The sequence below is a fragment of the Lithobates pipiens genome, unplaced genomic scaffold (assembly GCF_037356315.1).
Source record: "Lithobates pipiens isolate NorthernLeopardFrog02 unplaced genomic scaffold, aLitPip1_a1.2 Scaffold_28, whole genome shotgun sequence".
NCBI lineage: Eukaryota > Metazoa > Chordata > Amphibia > Anura > Ranidae > Lithobates > Lithobates pipiens.
The window spans coordinates 33,753,932-33,777,797 of record NW_027507789.1 but is presented as its reverse complement, the minus strand read 5'-3'; the positions used below and the strand labels follow the sequence as shown (position 1 = coordinate 33,777,797).

The window sequence follows — 23,866 nt, the reverse complement described above, 5'->3', positions numbered from 1 at the left end:
CATCGTCGTGCGGCGGTCAGCAAGTGGTTAAAGAAACTTATCCTGCTTCTAACTAATACACTGTGTTTTTATGTTCACCATCAGCCCATCCCCTACAGTTATTACCTTTTTGTATCACTTGACCCTCCCTTCTAGATTGTAAGCTCTAACGAGCAGGGTCCTCTGATTCCTCATGTACCCAATTCTGTTGTAACTGTACCACCTGCCTTAACTTTGTAAAGCACTGCACAAACTGTTGGCACCATCCTGTATAATAATAATAGTTGTATACTGTACCCTGGGAGGAAAAAGGGCGTTAACAGAAGTGTCTCTATACAATTCTTAGAAAAGGGATATTAAATGGTACAAACCTCTCGTGGCTCTATGACAACATCTGTGAGCTGAATATGGTCCAGCAGTGGCAGGGGGTAACCCTTGTGCAGGATGTCTGTATAAGTTGGAGATAGAGAGTCATTATTCTGTGTTACTGACTGTATATCCCTCGCTGGTTGTTCCCATACAAGCCAAATAATACATACAGTATGTATTTCTGTTACATGGGCTAAATGAACAAGTTTTCTAAAACGCAGCATAGGAATACATTCTTCAAAAATATCACACTATCCTAAAATAAGGGGATATCAATAATTACGTGCCATAGCTGTACAGTTCATCTTTTATATAACATTAGCTTACCTCTACAGCCCAGCAGATATTGTGCTAATGTAGGGTAACTTTTTTTTGCATCTGTTATAACATTTCTAGGGCTGTTACTGATTAAAATTTTCATGTTCGATTAATCGATTTTGTATTTTTTTTAAAATCGATTAATCGACTAATTTCGGTTAATTATAACGCACATACAGATCCAACTACTTTTAACTGCACCCCTTGCATTGAAACTCTGCATTAGTCAGTGGTAAATGTGGTATACACTATATACAATCACCCGACACTAGTTAGTTTCCACAATCCATGACGTAACTTCACAGTTCACACAAATACGTTTTAAATTCAAACTGTGGCACTGAGGTAATTTATTTTATTTTTTTTCCACAGTAGCGTGACAATCCCTCCACCTCCAGTTTAATCATTCTCACCTTATGGCATGGACCTCTGTGCAAACAGGTGGTCATGCAAGCGGGTATCAAAAGAGTTAACACAGACCATCTCAGCAAGGATGCCAGGTCATGGGTAGAAAGAAAAAGTGCTCACCGCTTAAGTATAAGATTTAAATTTTGTGTTCAAACACAAACTACTCACATAAAGATGATAAAAACACAGCATGTAAAGCCGACAATCGTGTTAGTTCCGTAGGGCAGCAGCAGGTGACGTCATGCGTAGCGCCTCCCCTGTACGCGTTACAATCAGAACTTTGACGACGCCGGACTCCTCCCCCCTTCCCTTCATTAGCAGGCGGAGGCACATGGGGAAAGGGGGATGTCCGTGAAGTCACCGGATCTCAGACGCAACTCCCTGAAGACCCGGAAGCCGGCGGAGAGATTGAGTACCGATCAAAAGAATTTAATTGATTAATCGACTAATTATTCTTTACTTTCCACAGCCCTAAAAATTTCAGTATATTTGGGAAGAGTTCTTGCTGGTTGTGCCAATGACAAGGTGACGACTTACTATGCTAGTTAGTGACTCATAGTGGAAACTTAAATTCAAATTCTGTATAGAAGAAGATAAGAGTGCCGAATGGTTATAACATGGACTCGGCCCACAAACAATGGTACTTTCAGGCCAACTCCGCTTTGAATAAAAGAAGATTTGAAAGCTTGGAATCAGAAAAGAAGAAGAAAAGCTTCTACATTTCCAAGAAAATTAAACAGCCTAGAGAAAGCCGATGATTCCAGACAATGATGCTTCTAATCCGAAGACACCCAAGTCTGTTATATATATATATATATATATACACATATATGTAAAATTCAGAGCGGTCTGTTCAGTCTACATACCATTAACCTGGGGAAGCAGTATGTGCGACATATAATAGTTTACAGCAGCATTTAATATCATCACCTGCAATAAAGAAAAAAGGAGGAATTGATATCAGTGTGGCCTTTTTACATTTACAGTTTGTCATATCTGCATAGTTATTGTTTACTGCTATGACTACGGCAATAGTGTGTCCCTAATGTGTGCAGTGAACATGGGTCCCAACCAGGAGGAGGATATGTGTATTTGATTCAGGAAGTGCTCCTTGCCACAATGCCATCCTGTAAGCTGCAGCTACGCCTGCCACTGGGAGCTGCAAAGGGGCAGGTGCAGTACAGTCAAGTACACTTAATTGTCAAAAGTATTGGGACACCCGCCTTTACACGCATGTGAACTTTGTTGGCATCCCAGTCTTGGTCCGTAAGGTTCAATATTAAGTTGGCGCACCCTTTGCAGCTTTAACAGCTTCAACTCTTCTGGGAAGGCTGTCCGCAAGGTTTAGGAGTGTGTCTATGGGAATGTTTGACTGTTTATCCAGAATCCAGAGAAGCGCTTTTGTGAGGTCAGGCACTGATGTTGGACAAGAAAGCCTGGCTCGCAGTCTCCGCTCTACTTCATCCCAAAGGGGTTCTATCGGGTTGAGGTCAAGACTCTGTGCAGGCCAGTTAAGTTCCTCCACCCCCGTTTTTCAAGGGTTGGTCTTGGCCCCTAATTTCCAGTGAAAAGAACTCAGCGTCAGCATACCAAGACATTTTGGGCAATTTCATGCTCCCAACTTTGTGGGAACAGTTTGGGGATGGCCCCTTCCTGTTCCAACATGACTGCACACCAGTACACAAAGCAAGGTCCATAAAGACATGAATGAGTGAGTTTGGGGTGGATGAACTTGACTGGCCTGCACAGAGTCCTGACCTCAACCTGATAGAACACTTTAGGAATGAATTAGAGCGCAGACTGCGAGCCAGGCCTTCTCACCCTGACCACACAAATGCGCTTCTGGAAGAATGGTCAAACATTCCCATAGACACACTCCTACACCTTGTAGACAACCTTTCCAGAAGAGTTGAAGCTGTTATAGCTGCAACGGGTGGGCCAACTCAATAATAAACCCTACTGAGTAAGACTGGGGTGCCATTAAAGTTCATGTGCATGCAAAAGCAGACATCCCAACACTTTTGACAATCATGTTGTAAAGCGCTGAGCAAACTGTTGGCGCTATATAAAACCTGTATAATAATAATATAGTGCAGGGATATGCAATTAGCGGACCTCCAACTGTTGCAAAACTACAAGTCCCATCATGCTTTGGCCTCTGGGCGTCATGCTTGTGGCTGTCAGAGTCTTGCTATGCCTCATGGGACTTGTAGTTCTGCAACAGCTGGAGGTCCGCTAATTGCATATCCCTGGTATAGTGTATAATAAGTACGTATGCATGTTTTGACTGACCTCACATCTGAACTATTTCCCTAACAGTCCAAAAACATACAAATGTTTTCAATAAAAAGTATTTATAAAATTGGTTATAACCAAGTAATAGTCTAAAGATCTGTGGATGATGCTTGACTGAAGTGGAACTGATTGCATGTACCCCTTCACCTTAACAATTACATTCAATCAGCACCTCTTTTCAAATCCTAGACAGAAATACTTACAAGTCCAACGTTATCGGATGCAAAGCATCTAGTTTGGGCCCACATGAAAATTCAGTTTCCAATTAGATCAGGGGTCTCCAAACTTTATAAACAAAGGGCCGGCTTACTGTCCTTCATGCTTTAGAGGGGCCAGTGTGAGTAGAAAATGTTGCGGTATCATGGGGTCTGTTATCACTAATCTCTCCTATATAAGGGAACAGGTACCATAGGTATGTTCGATACAAACCTCGCTCAGTGGGTGGCCCTGTTGGCCGCCTCCTGCCAATCTTTGGTTGAAACATCAAGGAACCGGATACTATACGAATACTATAGGCAGAGCTGGAGATTTGTCCACGCTATGTAGCATCAATGAAGGAATCTTGCACCTTTATATGCTTTAGACCAGGGATCTGCAATTAGCAGACCTCCAGCTGTTGCAGAACTACAAATCCCATGAGGCATAGCAAGACTAGACTGCCACAAGCATGACACCCAGAGGCAAAGGCATGATGGGACTTAGTTTTGCAACAGCTGGAGGTCCACTAATTGCAGATCCCTGCTTTAGACTGACTACTGTAATTACGTAAACAAAGGGATAATGGCGCTATTCCCAAAAATAATAATAATACATGCGCTGTGTGCAAACAAAAAATGTATCCTACCCACACCTCTAGATAAAAGGTGTGTGTAAAAAATTCTCTATAAATAAAGTGCTAGCGCATAGTAGTAATGAATATGAATAAATAAATATGAAAATGAATATGTAAAAATTAAAAAGTGTAAAAAGGCAAATAAAGTAAAAAAAAAAAAATGCAGAAAAAAAAACGTACCAGTGGTGTACAAATGACAATAAATATAACAAATTAATACTTTATAAATTAATGCGTGTGTATCTTCCTAAAGCATTCCTAAATGCACTTAGATAAAGTGCATAGAAACTACTGTAAACTTATATACATAAATATAATTATAAAATGCAAAAAAATATAAAAAATATGAATAAAAACTGTCAAGTTAATAAAGTGTCCAAAAAATGTGAATCTCCAGATAGTGATAATTAAAGAAGAAAATGAAAATAAAAATCTTTAAACCACAGTCCACAGGTGAAAAAGATGTGTAAAAACAGCCAGGGGAAAAAAAAACAAAAAGGTGACTTTTCAGTGCTCCCCTCCTTCTTCGACTCCCCCCTCTTGCATATGCACTCACCAGAGCGCCTCAACCCAGATTGGGTAACAGGCAGGGCCGAACTTACCATTGGGCTTGACTGGGCTCAAGCCCATGGGCCCCACCCAATTGGGGGCCCCACGGGCCCCGCCAAGATACATAGCCGTGTCTACTCGGCTTGGCTCCGCTCACAGTCATGCCCAGTCCCACCCTATGATGGACATAACACAGGGACTGGGCGTGACTATGAGCTGAGCCGAGTACACTCAGATACTCTCAGCTCCACTCGGGACTGCCAGAGGACCGATTTTTAAACTTCAAGACTGCAATGCCAAGGCTGCAAATGACACTGACAAGGCTGCAAATGACACTGACAAGGCTGCAAATGACACTGACAAGGCTGCAATGACACTGACAAGGCTGCAATGACACTGACAAGGCTGCAATGACACTGACAAGGCTGCAATGACACTGACAAGGCTGCAATGACACTGGACAAGGCTGCAATGACACTGGACAAGGCTGCAAATGACACTGGACAAGGCTGCAAATGACACTGGACAAGGCTGCAAATGACACTGGACAAGGCTGCAAATGACACTGGACAAGGCTGCAAATGACACTGGACAAGGCTGCAAATGACACTGGACAAGGCTGCAAATGACACTGGGCAAGGCTGAAGATGGATGGGCAAGGCTGAAGATGGATGGGCAAGGCTGAAGATGGATGGGCAAGGCTGAAGATGGATGAGCAAGGCTGCAGATGGACATTGATAAGGCTGCATTGATGGGCATTTAAATGTATTTTTTTTTCCTTAAATTTCCCTCCTAAACTTGGGGCGCATGTTATACGCTGATAAATACGGTAATGTATAGACGGTAGGGCCCAAAATTGACTCAAGCCCAGGGGCCCCCACTGCCCTAAGTCCTGCCCTGGTAACAGGCGTATACAATCTTTATTCCGTAGCTGGTATCCCCTCGATCTGTATATCTATAGGGTCAGGCGTTTATAAGACCTTCAATGGCTATTTCTCTCCACAAAAAAGCGTCAGCAGCAAGTGATCCTTCCACACATTGAAATGTCAGCAGCTGGCAATCCACTAAAAGCTGGAGATTCGCATTTTTTGGACACTTTGTTAACTTTGGACAGTATTTATTCATATTTTTAATATTTTTTGCACTTTATAATTATATTTATGTATAGAAGTTTACAGTATTTTCTACGCACTTTATCTAAACTTTGTGAATTATGTTTTGCACTTTAGGAAGATACACACGCATTAATTTATAGAGTATTATATTTTTATATTTATTGTCATTTGTACACCACTGGTACAGTGCATGTATTATTTTTGGGAACAGCGCCATTATCCCTTTGTTTATGTAAGTACAGTAGTCAGTCTAAAGCATATAAAGGTGCAAGATTCCTTCATTGATGCTACATAACGCGGACAAATCTCCAGCTCTACCTATAGTTTTCGTATAGTATCCGCTTCCTTGATGTTTCAACCTAAGATTGGCAGGCAGGAGGTGGCCAACAGGGCCACCCACTGAGCGAGGTTTGTATCGAACATACCTATGGTACCTGTTCCCTTATATAGGAGAGATTAGTGATAACAGACCCCATGATACACACAGTGCATATATTATTATTTTTGGGAACAGCGCCATTATCCCTTTGTTTACGTATTATACTTCTAGCTTCACTTTGGTGGGGTTCTATAGGGAGGCTGCAGTGCACTCTCCTAAGCGCAGATATTTTTGAGTATTTGATTTTGCCTTCCCAATACTTACGGAAAAAGGACCCACATCAGAGTGTTTAAGGTCCATTTGTATCCTATAAACAACATAAAGACATAAAAGTCAAACACAGAATTTGCTGGTAGCTGCCATCTCTGCTGTCAACCGAAGTTAGATGGGTTCTGTTATGTGAAGCGTATATATGTCCAACACATCTAGACCCCTTTCACACTGGGGAGTTTTTCGGGCATTTTTCAGGCGCTTCAGCGTTAAAAAAAGCACCTGTAAAGCGCTTGAAAGAAGCTGCAACTGCAAACCCAATGTAAAAGCCCGAGTGCTTTCACACTGAGATCCCTTTCACACTGGGGCGTTTTTCAGACGCTTTAGCGTTAAAAAAAAGCGCCTGAAAGAAGCCACAACTGCCATCCCAATGTAAAAGCCCGAGTGCTTTCACACTGAGGCGCTGTGCTGGCAGGGCATCAAAAAAAGTCCTGCAAGCAGCTTCTTTGCAGCGCTTTTGGAGCGGTGAATACAACACTCCTAAAGCGCTCCTTCCCATTGAAATCAATGGGAAGGGCCTGAAAAACGCATGAAAAGCGCCTGAAAAAATGCTTTTGGCAGCAGCGTTTTTTGTGGGCACTTTTAACCCTTTATTTGGCCACTAGCAGGGGTTAAAAGTGCCCCAATAGCGCTCGAAAAACGCTGGTAAAGCGCTGCTAGTTTAAGTGGGCGCTGACATTGTGAAAGGGCTCTTAAAGCACTTGGGCTTTCACATTGGGATTGCAGATGAGGCTTCTTTCAAGCGCTTCACAGGCGCTTTTTTTTTTTTTTTTTTACTTCAAAATGCGGCTTTATTGAGCATAAAAGACAAGTTAATAACAGCATCGCCTGGCGCAACAGGCGCCACAAACACAAAAAAGTGCATTTCACATACAAGGGTTGAAAACATTTGGGCAGTTGCAAGATTAATACATGAGACACGGGGCAATGAGGTAACTGTACAATAAAAGTTGGCATGAAGGAGAGAGATATCGACCCCACGGGAGATCCGCTGACGCAGCAAGAGAGGAGCACCTAGTCCTCGACACTACAAGTGGCTGGGTCTTCCAGCCACCCATCCCAAATTTTATTAAATTTATAGGGGCACCCTCTATGAGAGTATAGCAGTTTCTTATGGGGGAGAGTAGCATTAATCGCTCTTATCCATTGTTGTAGAGTAGGGGGGTTGCCCCTTAACCATGTTCTGGCTATCTGCAGTCTGGCCTGAAATAAGGTTTCTTGTAGAAAGATGTTAAGGTATTTATCGCTTTCAGATAGAGAGAGGAGCCCCAGAAGGCATTGTCTAGGGCATAACGACAGCGGGGAGCCCATGCGATCATGAAGGAACTGGACAACTTGTGCCCAGTATCCCTGTATGATCGGGCATGCCCAAATTAGGTGGTAGAAGGAGGCGTCTGAAGAAGTACAGCGGGGACAACGGGGATCATAATCAGGCCTGTACTTGGCTATACGATGGGGCGTGAGGTAGGACCTGTGTAGGACATATAGGTGGGTGAGGCGGTCCGAGAGCCTAGGCGACACCATTTTGTGGTTCGCCAAAGCCTCGTCCCAATCCTCGGTCGACACTGCTCCAAGATCACCCTCCCACCGAGAACGGACCTGAGAGGCAACAGTCAAGGCAGTGGGAGTCAGCAGATAAGTATACAACCGTGAAATCAACTGTGCGTGCTCCAGACCCAATACTGTATCAACCAAAACCGGAGTTCCAAGTCTCGGAACGTGATTGGCGAACTGGGTGTGGAGCGCGTGTCTGAGCTGGAGATAACGGAATAACATATAATTGGGGAGATCAAATTCGTCTTTAAGGGCCTGGAACAATTTAACCATCCCATTGGACACCACCTGATGGAGATAGATGACCCCCCTGCTTGCCCACAGCCCAGAATCCGGGATGAGGGCAAGTTCTGACATATCAGGATTATCCCATAGGGGAGTGTGAGAGTGGAGGGATGGGGCCTGGCTCAACTGTGTGGCAAGGTGCCAGACCTTGCGGTGGTGCGAAAGCATAGAGTGCCCGTGTCCTGAAGTGAGGGGGTGGGGGGGGGCCACAAAATAAAAGTTGAAAAGGGTGGGTCAGCGGGCCAGGTACCTGTGAACATACCAGGGCGGTGTATCGGGGCCTGTCAGTGTGATGAAAGTGAAAAAAGTGGGAGAGCTGTGATGCAAGGTAATAAAGGAACAGGTCCGGAAGGGCAGTCCCGCCAGAGTCTGGGGGGCATTTCAAAACCCGCCATGGCAGTTTGTGTCGGGACGAGCCCCAGACGAACGTGTTGAGGATCGATTCTAGGGATTTAAATATACGGGGAGGGATGCGTAGTGGTGCCTGCCAGAAAACGTATAAAAGCTTGGGGAGGAGTATCATCTTAACTAAATTTATTCGGCCCATCACCCCCAGGGGAAGACGGGACCACACCTGCGTTTTGGATTTTAGAGTATCAAATAGGGGCTCAACATTAAGGACGAGGAAATCTGAGAGGGACCTGGAGACGTGCACTCCAAGATATTTGATGGTGCTTGTCCTAGCAAGCGGGAAGGCCGCCTGCTCGGCGGTGGGAGGCCCCAGGTCAAGTGGCAAAATTTGGGATTTGGTCCAATTGATCTGGAGCCCAGAAAAGGCTCCAAAGGCCGTGATGGTTCGCAATGCAGCCTGCAATGAGGGGCCAGCGTCCGCTAAATAAAGGAGCATATCGTCCGCGTATAGGCTGACCACCTCATGCAGGCCGCCACAGCGAAGCCCACGGATGTCAGGGTGAGACCTGAGGGCCGTGGCCAGGGGCTCCACCGCCAGAGCATATAGGAGCGGTGAGATGGGGCAGCCCTGACGAGTCCCCCTGGAGAGCGAGAAGGGAGGGGAGATCCTGCCGTTTACCAGAATACGTGCCATGGGAGCATAATAAAGCAGTTGGAGCCATTTAACAAAATTGGGACCTATACCAAATCTGCGCAAGCATTCCCACAGATAACCCCACTCGACAGTATCAAACGCCTTGGCGGCGTCCAGGCTGACAACCACCCTTGAACCAATTTCAGAGTGTTGGGCTTGTATATTCATGTGAAGCCTCCGAAGATTAAATGCTGTGTTTCTCTGGGGCATGAACCCGGTCTGATCAGGGTGTATCAAGGAGTTAATGACTTTGTTCAGGCGTAGGGCAAGAATTTTGGCCAGGATCTTGACATCTAGTTGGAGCAGGGAAATGGGTCGGTAAGACTCAGGAAGTAGCGGGTCCTTGCCTGGTTTGGGGATAAGGACTATTAGGGCCTCTCCCATGGACTTAGGAAGGGTGGCGGAGTCGAATATATGTGAATATAGTTTAGTCAATTGGGGGATCAGAGTCTCGCCGAACTGGGCATAGAACTCCAGGGGTAGGCCGTCAGACCCCGGGGCCTTAGAGGTGGGAAGCGATGACATGGCCTCTGCCACACAGTCGGATGTGATGGGCGCTTCAAGTTGTAATCTCTGCTCAGGCGTGAGGGTCGGGAAGGGAACAGTGTTGAGGAACGCTTCGAGCTCAACCTGGGTATACTGAGCAGTGGAGGAGTACAGGCCCGAATAAAAGGATCCAAACTCCTCCGCCACCAAGTCGGGATCAGTAATAATTCTCCCACCAGTGTCCCTAAGGGACACCACTACCGGGGGCCTATGGTCCAGGTGGGCCATATATGCGAGTAATTTGCCAGCGCGCTCCCCGAATTCAAACAGGCGCTGTTTAGCGTAGAAGATGCCCTTCCTGGCCTTTTCATGATGGAGTTGGTCTGTGACCCTAGTTTGTAGCTTCAGCAGGGAGGCATTAGCCTCCGACGGGTCAGCCCGAAAGGCCCGCTCAAGTGCATGCAGACTGTCCTCCGCTTGCTCAAGAAGGCGCTTGGAGGAAGCCTTGTGTCTGGAGATGCGTGAGGAGAGGATCATACGAGCATGCACCTTAAAGGCCTCCCAGACGGAGCCGTACGAGGCGGAGCCCTCGTTGGTGTGGAAAAACGTGTCCCATTCACGCTGGACTGAGTTCAGGTCCGGCAGAACGGATAGCCAGAAAGGATTAAGTTTCCAGCCACGGGGTCCAGGGGGACCCGGCAGACGCAGCCGGACCCAGTAAGGGGAGTGATCAGAGAGCACCCGGGCCCCAAACCCCGCGTCAAGGAGGTGGGGAAGGAGGGGGGGCGAGATAAGAATCAGGTCTATACGGGACATGGCCGAACGGGATGGAGTAAAGCAGGAGTAGTGTGCTAGTGAAGGATGTCTGTGTCTCCATGTGTCCGTAAGGGCGAATTCCCCCAGGAACCTCCCAAACCTAGTAACAGCCTGGGACGGAGGTGACGAGGCCAGCGGGCTCAGTCTATCAAGCAGGGGGTTTATAACCATATTGAAATCACCTGCCCAAACAGCGGGCACCTGGGGGTGCTGGGCCATAAATGTAACACCCTGCTGCAACGCAGCAAAAGTGAATGGTGGGGGAATGTAAAAAGCAAGGATAAGGAGTTCCAAGCCACCGATAGTGGCATGGAGAAATAGAAAGCGGCCCTGAGGGTCCGATTGCAAGCTATGTAGCTGAAACTGAGCTGTTTTTGCAATCAGAACCGCCACACCCCTGGAATTCGAGGTGTGGGGGGCCTGATAGAGCCAGCCCACCCAGGGTTTCTTGAGGCATAACTGTGTCTGGCCTACCAGGTGAGTTTCCACCAGGATCGTAACCTCCGCCCGCTGTGACTTAACATGTGACAGAACCGCAGCCCGCTTAGCCCGATCACCCAAGCCCCTCACATTCCATGTCAAGATCTTAAGGGAGGCCATGTGACATGCAATAAGTGTATAGTCCCGCAAATTTTCCCGCCTCCAATAGCAGTTGTAAACACATTAATAGTCCCAAAAAGAAATGCATAGTGGATAATATTGCATAAGTCCCCTTGCAGTAGAAATAAAAATACTGTAAAATGCACATAACATAAAAAAGGTAACCAAAGTACTGCTTTAGCGCTGGACCGACTAAGCAGGTTCAACTCTCCTGCCACCTCCGGAGGCGGAGGGGTGGAGGCCGGCCAGGGAAACATAGGCTTGTGAGCAGCTGTAACGAGCTGCAGAAATAACAATGTCACTGAGTAAGCCACGGTGGGGGGGCGAACAAACTGCAGAGCGCACATCAGTTGCTGAGGAAGTTCAAAATCAGTACCCAAACAGGACGGGTCAGCAAGGGCCGCCCGAGACTAAGTGGCATAGATACGGGCGTGTGATGCAGGATGTGGGCACGCCGTGCCAGGGTCCGGGGATGGCGTGTTACCCGCAGGGGGGACCAGGGAGAGAAGGGGAGATGGCATGGGGGGGGGCCCCGATAAAGACTCACATGTCCAGAGTTGCGCTTTGTCCGTGGGCCGGGTGCGTGGCGTCCATCACGGGATCCGGACCTTAAGGATCTGGGCGGCCGGCTTCTCCACGGCGCTCCAGCCAAGCAAAAACGGCCTGTGGATCCTCAAAGAAGTGTGACCTGCCATCTCTGGTCACTCGGAGGCGAGCAGGGAAGAGCATCGCGTAGGGCAAGTGGAGTACACGTAGCTGGCGCTTCGCCTCAGCAAACTTGGCTCTCTTCTTCTGTACCTCCGAGGAGAAGTCCGGGTACACTGCGACAGTGACGTTGTCAAACGGTATATTGCCTCGCTCCCGCGTGAGTCTAAGGATGGTGTCGCGGTCGCGAAAATTGAGGAACTTGGCGATGAGGGTTCTCGGCGGGGCCCCCGCCGGGGGCGGCTTTGCAGCAAGGCGATGGGCGCGTTCCACCACGAAGGTCGTGGAGAACGCCTCGCGGCCATAGGTGGTGACCAGCAAGTTCTCCAAGAACGTGGGGGGGTCAGCTCCTTCGCTACGCTCAGGTAGACCCACAAACCGGAGGTTACACCTCCGGAGACGGTTCTCCATATCGTCTTGCTTGGAGAGGATGGAGGTCAGCTGGAATTGCATCTGTTCAGTAACAACTTGAAGGGGATGCAGGCCGTCCTCCACGTGGCCGACCCGGCGCTCGGCCTCTGTTACCCGCTCCCGGAGTCTGTGGATATCCTGCCGGATTAAGGATATGTCCACCTTCACCTCTTCAATCCTGGAGGTGAGGGTCGATTGGCAGAGTGCTATGGCCTCGAGCACGCGGGCAGTGTCGTTGGCGGGCTGTGTGCTGCACTCGGAGGGCTGAGCGGCGCCATCTTCCTCGGCAGGGTCGCGGTCCTCCCGACGGAATTTGTCGAGCTTGGAAGCCGTACCGGAGCGTTTAGGGGGAGACATCTCAAGCGGGGGAGTCCCAGGGGCCGGCAGCGCGAGGATTTCCGAAAGAAAAGGCCCAAAGGATCAGTATAAGGATATGTCTCGAGCGGAGCTCCTACACCGCACGTCCTATTCCATGTAGCTCCAGACCACGCCCAGGCGCTTTTTTTTTAACGCTAAAGCGCTTGAAAAATGCCTGAAAAACGCCCCAGTGTGAAAGGGGTCTTATAACAAAAAAAGTAAATATTGGTTTTTGAAAAAGCAGATTTCATAGAATTAAAATTTGCTTGTGCTTACCTACTCAGTTCCAGATTACCCACAATCCTTCCTGAACTTATAGCTACCTTCACTAGAGCGCTGGTTGTCTGCAGGGACGAGGACAAGAAAAGATATGTACAACTTACATATTATATTGTTTCACGCATTATATCACCTACATTTTAAAAAAAGATGACCACTGGATTTTTTATTTTTTTCTGGATAACACTTTATTATTTAATACATCAGCTCGAGCTGAGCTAACAGATGATATAGTACTCTGCGCACACAGGAACACTAGGGAGGAACTAAAGCATTATGGACCCCGATATCAAAATCCCCTCCATATGGCAATAGCAGAAGCCCTGGAAAGTTGTAGGATACATCCATGGTCTGTTCAAGCAGACACAACAGATGGGGCTGTGCTTATTGACCATGATTCTTGCTTCTTTCTACATCAGTGAGTGAAGTGTGTTCAGTTTCCTTCTGTGAAAAGATGTCTGGATGCATAATTAAACACTTCAAAAATTCACCAGAGCACGTTTGCATTCACACTGAGCAAACATAGGAAAGTAATAAAAGCTGAGTAAGCATGTCTATAAATTTAAGGGTCACTCCACTAAAAATATATATATTTTTTTATGGATGGAGCCTTGTGTGCTGAGTTGGCTTCTTTAATGTTATGGATACTACAAAAGCAACATTATCCTACCGTAATTCCACCATGGAGTTTGACGTTTTGTCAACTGCCTTTGCATGTACCAGATACACCGTAATATGACATAAATATTCCCCCCTGCCCTTGCCCTCCTTCCTGGCTCTTCCATCAATATCTGTAATACAACTATCAGTCCCTCCCCTCATGCTAAGGCACTAGTTGTAATCACAGACTTTGACTTGTCCTTTCAACCCCAAATCCAGTCACTTTCCAAAGCTTGTAGACTTCACCTCCGAAACATCTCCAAAATGGATGGAGCCTTGTGTGCCGAGTTGGCCCCTGGCTTCTTTAATGCGATGGATACTACAAAAGCAACATTATCCTACCATAATTCCACCATGGAGTTTGACATTTTGCCAACTGCCTTTGCATGCACCAGCTACACCGTAATATGACAAATATTCCCCCCTGCCCTTGCTCTCCTTCCTGGCTCTTCCATCAATATCTGTAATACAACTATCAGTCCCTCCCCTCATGCTAAGGCACTAGTTGTAATCAGTGCTGGGACAAGGTCATCCAGTGCCCAGGGCAAAGATGCCAAACTGCACCCCCCTTTCCCTTAGGGTTAGGGTCAGGGTGCCCCCCTACCCCTGCAATAAACCATTGCGCCAAGGGCAGCCGTCCCTCCTGCCCACCCCTTGTCCCGGCCCTGGTTGTAATCACAGACTTTGACTTTGTCCTTTCAACCCCAAATCCAGTCAATTTCCAAAGCTTTTAGACTTTGCCTCCGGAACATCTCCAACATACGCCTCTTTTTACGACTCTTCACCCCTCACAGTTTTACCTATTGTACCACTTGCCCTCTCTATTAGATTATAAGCCGTCAGGAGCAGGGCTATCCTAAGCCTCTTATATTGAATTGTATTGTAACTGTACTGTCTACCTTTATTAAGTAAAGTGCTATGAACTGTTGGTATTATATAAATCATGTATAATATTAAAAAAATCCACAGAACTCCCCTAAACTTCTAGACTGACTGATCTTTACAAGCAAAACAAACACCTTCCCTCAAGGTGGGGGTTTCCGGCAATGGAGGACCTTAGGTCTTCGACAACCTGAAGCCAGGCAAGACTTTGCAGCCTGCTGAGGATTGGGGAAGCCCAAAAAGCACACTGGAAAAACAAAAAGGCTCACCAGCTTTGTGGATTACCTTAAAAACTCTTTTTACTGAAGTAGTGAAACAGTGTGGTGTGTACTCAAACACATGATATCAAGCTCATCAATATCCACAGTGACATGCACACTCTAGTCCACTGTGCCAATACCAGCTTGGGGGAGGGCTCTTCCAATGGCTGGCGTGTTTTTAGGGCAGGTAACCTCTTCTTCCCTATACTGAGATTGGTGCATTGGACCAGAATGTGGGGGTCACTGTCAATATTGATGAGCTTTATATGATGTGCTATTTGTGAATACACATCTTTTTCATTTCTTCACTAAAAAGAGTTTTTAAGGTAATGCACAAGGCTGGTGCACCCCATTTTGTTTTTCCAGTGTACTCCCTGATCTATACCCAGTTAGATCCCCACCCCCCCACCATCACCACCCTGCTGCTTGCAGCTAAGACCCCTTTCACACTGGGGCGTTTTTCAGGCGCTTTAGCGTAAAAAAAAAAAAAAAAAAAAGCACCCGTGTGCTTTCACACTGAGATCCCTTTCACACTGGGGCATTTTTCAGGCGCTTTAGCTTAAAAAAAAAAAAAAAAAGGGCCTGTAAAGTGCCTGAAAGAAGCCGCATCTGCAATCCCAATGTAAAAGCCAGAGTGCTTTCACACTGAGGCGCTGCGCTGGCAGGGCGTCAAAGTCCTGCAAGCAGCTTCTTTGCATCGTTTTTGGAGCGGTGAATACACCGCTCCTAAAGCGCCCCCTTCCCATTGAAATCAATGGGAAGCGCCTGAAAAGCGGCTGCAAAGCGGTTTTGGCATCAGCACTTTGTGGGCGCTTTTCACCCTTTATTTGGCCACTAGCAGGGGTTAAAAGCGCCCCACTAGCGCTTGAAAAACGCTAGTTTAAGATGCGCTTTACAAGCTTTTTGCGGGCGCTGGCAGTGTGAAAGGGCTCTTAAAGCACTTGGGCTTTCACGTTGGGTTTGCAGATGAGGCTTCTTTCAAGCGCTTCACAGGCACTTTTTTTTAACGCTAAAGCGCCTGAAAAACGCCCCAGTGTGAAAAGGGTCTAACTGTACCCGATATCCAAAAAATGCTAATCCCCTCGTTTTTTGCTTGTTCTCTCTTCTTTCTATCCTCCTCTTTGCACTTACCTCCCACTCCTTCATCTATCTCCTCTAACCTTCCTAGTCTCCACCATATTGCTCTCTTGTATGCAAAATGAAAAAACTCATACTCAACCCATTTGATTGCAAAAACACACACACACACACGTGCAAACACTTAGTGCAATACCACCATACAACTTTAATACTAAAAGACAATTGCATACTTACAAACATAAGCAACAGGTGAATGACATAAAATCTCCAGCTGTAGGCAAAGTCATCTAGCTATGTAGTGCACGGTTGGAAGGCTGACATGTTTTGGGGGACATACTCCCTTCTTCAGAGCTAAAACAGATGTATGGTGGTAATGCACTAGGCATTTGCACCCTTGAGTGTGTTTTTGCAGTTGCTTGAAGATCTGAGAAACACTGCATCGGATGGAGCATTATATTTGAATACCATTAGGAGTACTTCTACTTGAGTGCGTTTTTGAGACTTTGGTGCAGTGATCAATCCACTTAATAACTTTTGTGTGAATTGAACAGATGACCAGTTTTTTTATATCTCTTTGGAATATGCGGGCCATTTTCATTTCTGGATTTCACAATCATCCATTTGTTTTACATTATAGAAAGCCTAGAGGGTTGGCTTATAGAATTGTAAGGAGTCAGATACAACGGGACAATATACTGTATATCTTGTACATTAAAAAACCTACCTCTTTTGGCTTCATAATGGCCATGGTTGGAGTTGGATCATAAACCGTGCTAATTATAACTTGCAACTAGAAACTATACTAATAATATTAACTACTAATAGTAACCCAAAACTACATCTAATCAGTTCCTGGTGGACCTAACCTCTATTTATGAAACATTCTAAAATCTATTGAGATATAAAAGTGTAACTTACCACATTTAATAGGAAAGCTGGAGCCAGAGTGGCATTGGGTAGGATCACATAAGCTTGAATGTCCATTTTTGGGGAAATAGTCAAATTTCCTGGTTTGATGTCTAGAAATGGAGCTGAGGTAGATGAGACCTTGAGTTTCATAAGCATATCTGGGTACATCTTGGATAACTGTAACAAAACCAGACAAGAACATTGGATGGTGGTACAAATCAGTGTTGGCATCACACTAGTCACGCATAAAGGACACCAGCATTTTCACAATGCAGATGTTATTTAGCTGTCAGAAGAGAAATAAAGGAAAATACTATTTGTTTCTTTAGTATTTTAATAGTGGACTGCATTGACTGAAGTGGACAGTTAAGAGCAGTGGTACTTTCAGATGATGATGGTGTGCCAGCAGATGCCCGATTAGAGCCAGGGCCAGATTTAGACCTTGGAGGGCTCAGGGCACTTCAGATTCAGGGGTCCCTCATACACAGCGTTGGTTTACATTCTCAACGACAGTCACTCAATTTCAAAATGCATGATAAAACATTATTCTAAGGTCAATTGTGCATACACACACGTGGTCATTGCCTACTTTCCTCAGGAGTGCTGTATGTGCAGTTCGTTTCCAAAATTTGTTATTAAAAATTATACAATATACCAGTCCAGAGTAAAACCTTTTACAGAGGATGGCAGGAAATGTATTTCTTCCCAAGATACATGAAAAAAGGATATTTTTTTTATTATTATATAGTTATATTATTACTATTTTTTTAAATTATTTTATATAATTGTTTATATTTTTTTATATTGTTTTATATTATTTACATATCAAGAGAAGCTCCTTCTCTCAGGGAGCCCAGGGAAGTTGCCCCTTTTGCCCCCTTATAAATTAGGCTGATTAGATACTGATACTGATTAGAGCCTCAAATAATATTAACCAGTTCCCGACCGACGTACGACGATGTACGTCGGCAGAATGGCACGGCCAGAGAAACGGGCGTACAGGTACGTCCAGTTGAAATTGCCACCCTGCCATCGTGTGCGCTGGCGAGTTCGGTCGCGGGTCCTGTGGACTCGATCACTGCGGGCTTACCCACGATCGTCTCACGGGGAGGCTGAATGGGGAGATTCTGATGTAAACAGCATCTCCCCATTCTGCCTAGCAAGAAGTGACACTGATCTCTGCTCCCTGTGATTGCAGAGATCAGTGTTCACTAGCACACAGCCCAGCCCCCCATAGTTAGTAACACGCCCCTAGGACACACTTAACCCCTACACTGCCACCCCCTGGTTAACCCCTTCACTGCCAGTGTCATTTACACAGGAATCGGTGCATTTGTATAGCACCGATTGCTGTATAAATGACAATGGTTCCAAAAATGTGTCAAAAATGTCCGATGTGTCCGCCATAATGTCACAGTCACAATAAAAATCGCTGATCACCACCATTACTAATAAAAATTATTAATAAAAATATCATAACACTATCCCCTATTTTGTAGACGCTATAAATTTTGCACAAACCAATCAATAATCGCTTTTTACCAAAAATATGTAGAATACATATCAGCCTAAACTGAGGAAAAAAAATGTTTTTTTATATATTTTTGGGGGATATTTATTATAGCAAAAAGTAAAAAATAACGTGTTTTTTTTTCAAAATTGTCTCTCTTTTTTTTGTTTATAGCGCAAAAAATAAAAACCGCAGAGGTGATCAAATACCACCAAAAGAAAGCTATTTTTGTGGGAAAAAAAAAAAAGGACGTCAATTTTGTTTTGGGAGCCACGTCGCTAGACCACGTAATTGTCAGTTAAACCGACACAGTGCCGAAAAAGTGGTCTGGTCTTAAACCAGCAAAATGGTCCGGTCTGAAAGTGGTTAAAGCCCAACTCCAGTCAGTAACTCCTTAGACTTTCCTTCCCACTCCATGCAATACAAAAATAAAATAAAAATTAAAAACTCTTTTTTCTGCTTTATTGTTCTTTGAGCCCTGGACGATGTAGTAACGTGGGTTTGACCAGGGTGGCCTTGGCTCACAGGAAGAAGGGTGAATAATTATGGGCATCTGTCAACCCAGTAGAACAGCAGTAGTAAAGATATGAGAGTCTTTGGGGGGCAGCGCAGAAGAATTGCAGTGAAGACGGTTTCATTTTATTTTTTTAGGACACATTGGGCATTTTATTTTTAATTTAGGTTCAAGCAGGATAAAGGGCCATATGTTGCATGGCTTCTGGTACTAAATAGAAGCACAGTTTGTTTCTTACCTGAGGTATTAGCGCGCCAAATGAAGAGGTGTTTAACCGAATGCTAAAGTCTTTAGGAATCTAAAAATGAACATAATTACATTTATTTGTATGCAATAGCAGCAAGCATATTTTATTGAATGCGTTACATGATATTCCACATAAAGTGTATATTACAACTCAATCTCTGTGATTTGATGTTTCATTATATTTGATATAATGTTGTCGGGACCCTTTCTCAGAATAAATAAAAAATAAAAAAAAGTGTATATTACATTTTTAGGATGTAAAGAACGCTTTATATACCATCTTTCCTCGGTGGCCAGGAGTACAGAGTTTGCCACATGAAAATCAAGAAAAGTTCAGCAAATCCTCAACAATAGTAGCCAAATCCAACAAGGACCCCTTTTTCGAGTAATTACCTGAATCCTTCCTCTCAGGGCAGTTACAACAGTAATTGTGTGTACACACGATCGGAATTATGGTCGGCAAAGGGTCTGATGGTTTTCGAGCTGTCTTGCCTACACATGGTCATACCAATTTCCGACCGCCAAGAATGCGGTGACGTACAACACATATGACGGGACTAGAAAAAGGAAGTTCATTAGCCAGTAGCCAATAGCTTCCGTCTCGTAGTTGAATCTGAGCATGCGCAAGTTTTTTCTTGTCGGAATTGCATACACATGATCGGAATTTCCGATAGAAAGTTTTTCCGTCGGGAAAATTGAGAACATGCTCTATAATTTTTGCTGGTGGGAATTCGGCCAGCTAAATTCCGATGGAGCATTCACACGGTCGCATTTTACGAAATGGCCGAAATTCCAATCGTGTGTACGCGGCATAAAAGATGGTAGCTGGATACTATAGGTTTTTTGCACCTTAAACTTCACCTTTTCAGAAAAAAATTACCCAACACCATACACCCCCCTCACCCCTCCGGCAGGTGGCACTCTCCACTGTTGTTGGAGAGGAAGTTAGAAGGAACTAGGTTCCTCTCTGTTTTCCTGGGTCACTGGGGAAGCAATTCCATTGGATGCTGCCACGCTATGTGACTCAAGCAGCCATCATGGATCAACCAGAGACTATTTAAGGCCCTGGCATTCAGAGAACACTTCTCTGTTTGGACGAGGTGGAGATTGTGATGTCACTGCCCATCCTCTCCACCTTGTTTAATCAGAGAATGATTTGCATTCACTGAGAAAATCACAAGATGTTCTCCAAATGGTGACCAGAAGCAGATGGAGTAATGTGCATATCATAGTAGAAGCTCGGGTTAGTATAGCCATTTAAAACTTTAGAGGCTGTTTAAGTAGCCCAATGTAAGTATGCAAAATAGATTATCCCTGAAGTTCAGCTTTAAATGTGGAGGCTGCATTAGTTTACTTTTTCTCAGGCTAACTATATTGTTGCGAGTACAGAAATACATTGGGTGAAATAAGTATTGAACACGTCACCATTTTTTTTTTAAGTAAACATATTTCTAAAGGTGCTATTGATATGAAATTTTCACCACATGTCAGTAACAACCCATGTAATCCATACATACAAAGAAACTAGTCGCATGCGTTGCTCAGGTGTGATTTTGGCCCATTCTTGAATGTTGAAGGTTCCGTAGGCCTCTTCTATGAAATCTGATCTTTTGTTCTTTCCATAAATTTTCGTTGGGATTCAAGTCAGGCGATTGTCTAGGCCATTCTAGCAGCTTTATTTTCTTTTTTTGAAACCAATTGAGAGTTTCCTTGGCTTTGTGTTTGTGATCATTGTCTTGCTGAAATGTCCACCTTCATTTTATCTTCATCATCCTGGTAGATGGCAGCCGATTTTTGTTAAGAATGTCTTGGTACATTTTTTCCACTCATCCTTCCTTAAATGATATGAAGTTTGTCAGTACCATATGCTGAAAAACGGGGTGTTTTTGGGGTGATGTTCGGTGCCATTTGACCTCCAAATGTGGTGTGTATTATGCATCCAATTTTGGTCTTGTATGTCCAGACTATATTCCCCCAGTATTTCACAGGCTTGTTTAAATTTTGTGCAGCCTACTTTAACCACTTTCAGACCGGACCATTTTGCTGGTAAATGACCAGAGGTCTTTTTACACTTTGGCACTGCGCTGCTTTAACTGGTAATTGCGCGGTCATGCAATGTTGTACCCAAACAAAATTTGCGTCCTTTTCTTCCCACAAATAGAGCTTTCTTTTGATGGTATTTGATTGCCTCTGCGATTTTTATTTTTTGCGATATAAACGTAAAAAGACCGCAAATTTTGAAAAAAAATGATATTTTCTACTTTTTGTTATTAGAAAAATCCAATAAACTCAATTTTAGTCATACATTTAGGCCAAAATGTATTCAGCCACATGTCTTTGGTAAAAAAAAAGTCAATAATTGTATATTTATTGGTTTGCGCAAAAGTTGTCACATCTACAAACTAAGGTACGTTTTCTGGAATTTACGCAGCTTTTAGTTTACGACTGCCTATCTCATTTCTTGAGGTGCTAAAATGGCAGGGCAGTACAAAACCCCCCCAAATGACCCCATTTTGGAAAGTAGACCCCCTAAGGAAATTGATAAGAGGCATGTTGAGCCCATTGAATATTTTATTTTTTTGCCTCAAGCGATTGAATAATGACAAAAAAAAATTTTTTTTTTTTTTTTACACAAAGTTGTCACTAAATGATATATTGCTCACACATGCTATGGGCGTATGTGAAATGACACCCCAAAATAAATTCTGCTGCTTCTCCTGAGTATGGGGATACCACATATGTGGGACTTTTTGGGAGCCTAGCCGCGTACGGGGCCCCGAAAACCAAGCACCGCCTTCAGGCTTTCTAAGGGCGTAAATTTTTGAGTTCACTTCTCACTACCTATTACAGTTTTGAAGGCCATAAAATGCCAAGATGGCACAAAACCCCCACAAATGACCCCATTTTAGAAAGTAGACACCCCAAGCTATTTGCTGAGAGGCATGTTGAGTTCATGGAATATTTTATATTTTGCCACAAGTTGCGGGAAAATTACAAACTTTTTTTTTTTTTTTTCCACAAAGTTGTCACTAAATGATATATTGCTCACGCATGCCATGGGCATATGTGAAATGACACCCCAAAATAAATTCTGCTGCTTCTCCTGAGTACGGGGATACCACATATGTGGGACTTTTTGGGAGCCTAGCCGCGTACGGGGCCCCGAAAACCAAGCACCGCCTTCAGGCTTTCTAAGGGCGTTACAGTTTTGAAGGCCATAAAATGCCAAGATGGCACAAACCCCCCCCAAATGACCCCATTTTGGAAAGTAGACACCCCTAAATGTAGGGGTACACTAGTGAGACTAGGTAATAAATGGCGGGTGCCCTGAAACTATAAAAAAATAACTAACCAACCAGCGTCACCTGTAACAGTTATATGGTGATCACTGGTGAAAGGGTTAACTAGGGGGCAATTAGGGGGCTTTATGCGGTAGTATATGGGGGTCCCTGGCGCTATAAAAAGCTGCAGCGAACCTAAATACCTACCTGCCTAACTAGCGTCACCTGTGACACTAATACAGCGATCAGAAAAACGATCGCTTATTAGGCTGGGTTCACACTGGAGCGATGCGGGAACGCCACGAATGCGCAGCGGGTTCCCGCATCGCATGCCTCCCGGCGGCAGTTCACACTGCCCTATGCGAACTGCTGGGAGTGTCAGTGAAATGTTACTGACACCCCCAGATCAGTTCGCATATCGCAGTGCGATCTGCAAACTCGGATCGCATGGTGTGAACACCCATGCGATCCGATTCTGCTGCGGGCCAAAAAAAGGGTCCCGTGCGAATTTGCGGCGGGTGCGGCGGGTGCGGCGAATGGCTGAACTCGAATCGCACAGAGATCGGATGTGATTTGCACTGCAGTGCGGTGCGAATCACATCCGTTCTCATAAACCGCTGCAATGTGAACCCAGCCTTAGTGACACTGGCGACGGGGGGTGATCACGGGGTTAAACCTTTATTGGGGGGGTTAGGGGGGTACCTTAGAACTAAAGGGGGCTAACCCTAACTGCCCTAACAGTTATTAGTCACAAATGACACCCGCCGGGTGATCAGGGGGTTAAACCTTTATTAGGTAATAAATGGCGGGTGCCCTGAAACTATAAAAAAATAACTAACCAACCAGCGTCACCTGTAACAGTTATATGGTGATCACTGGTGAAAGGGTTAACTAGGGGGAAATCAGGGGGCTTTATGCGGTAGTATATGGGGGTCCCTGGCGCTATAAAAAGCTGCGGCGAACCTAAATACCTACCTGCCTAACTAGCGTCACCTGTGACACTAATACAGCGATCAGAAAAATGATCGCTTATTAGGCTGGGTTCACACTGGAGCGATGCGGGAACGCCATGAATCCGCGGCGGGTTCCCGCATCACATGCCTCCCGGCGGCAGTTCACACTGCCCTATGCGAACTGCTGGGAGTGTCAGTGAAATGTTAATGACACCCCCAGATCAGTTCGCATATCGCAGTGCGATCTGCAAACTCGGATCGCATGGTGTGAACACCCATGCGATCCGATTCTGCTGCGGGCCAAAAAAAGGGTCCCGTGCGAATTTGCGGCGGGTGCGGCGGGTGTGGCGGGTGCGGCGAATGGCTGAACTCGAATCGCACAGAGATCGGATGTGATTTGCACTGCAGTGCGGTGCGAATCACATTCGTTCTCATAAACCGCTGCAATGTGAACCCAACCTTAGTGACACTGGCGACGGGGGGTGATCACGGGGTTAAACCTTTATTGGGGGGGTTAGG

The 23,866-nt window shown here is 45.2% G+C and overlaps 1 protein-coding gene across 1 annotated transcript in view; it reads right to left on the bottom strand.

The window, feature by feature from the left end:
* Positions 1–23,866, bottom strand: part of LOC143935298 (bactericidal permeability-increasing protein-like) — a 67,523-nt gene that overhangs the window by 8,920 nt on the left and 34,737 nt on the right. The window contains exons 9-14 of the mRNA XM_077459051.1: positions 19,106–19,165; positions 16,853–17,020; positions 13,050–13,117; positions 6,509–6,551; positions 1,941–2,004; positions 351–427 (exon numbers count right to left, since the gene is read on the bottom strand). Of these exons, the coding sequence (XP_077315177.1) occupies positions 351–427; positions 1,941–2,004; positions 6,509–6,551; positions 13,050–13,117; positions 16,853–17,020; positions 19,106–19,165 (480 nt within the window). The remainder of the gene's footprint in view (positions 1–350; positions 428–1,940; positions 2,005–6,508; positions 6,552–13,049; positions 13,118–16,852; positions 17,021–19,105; positions 19,166–23,866) is intronic.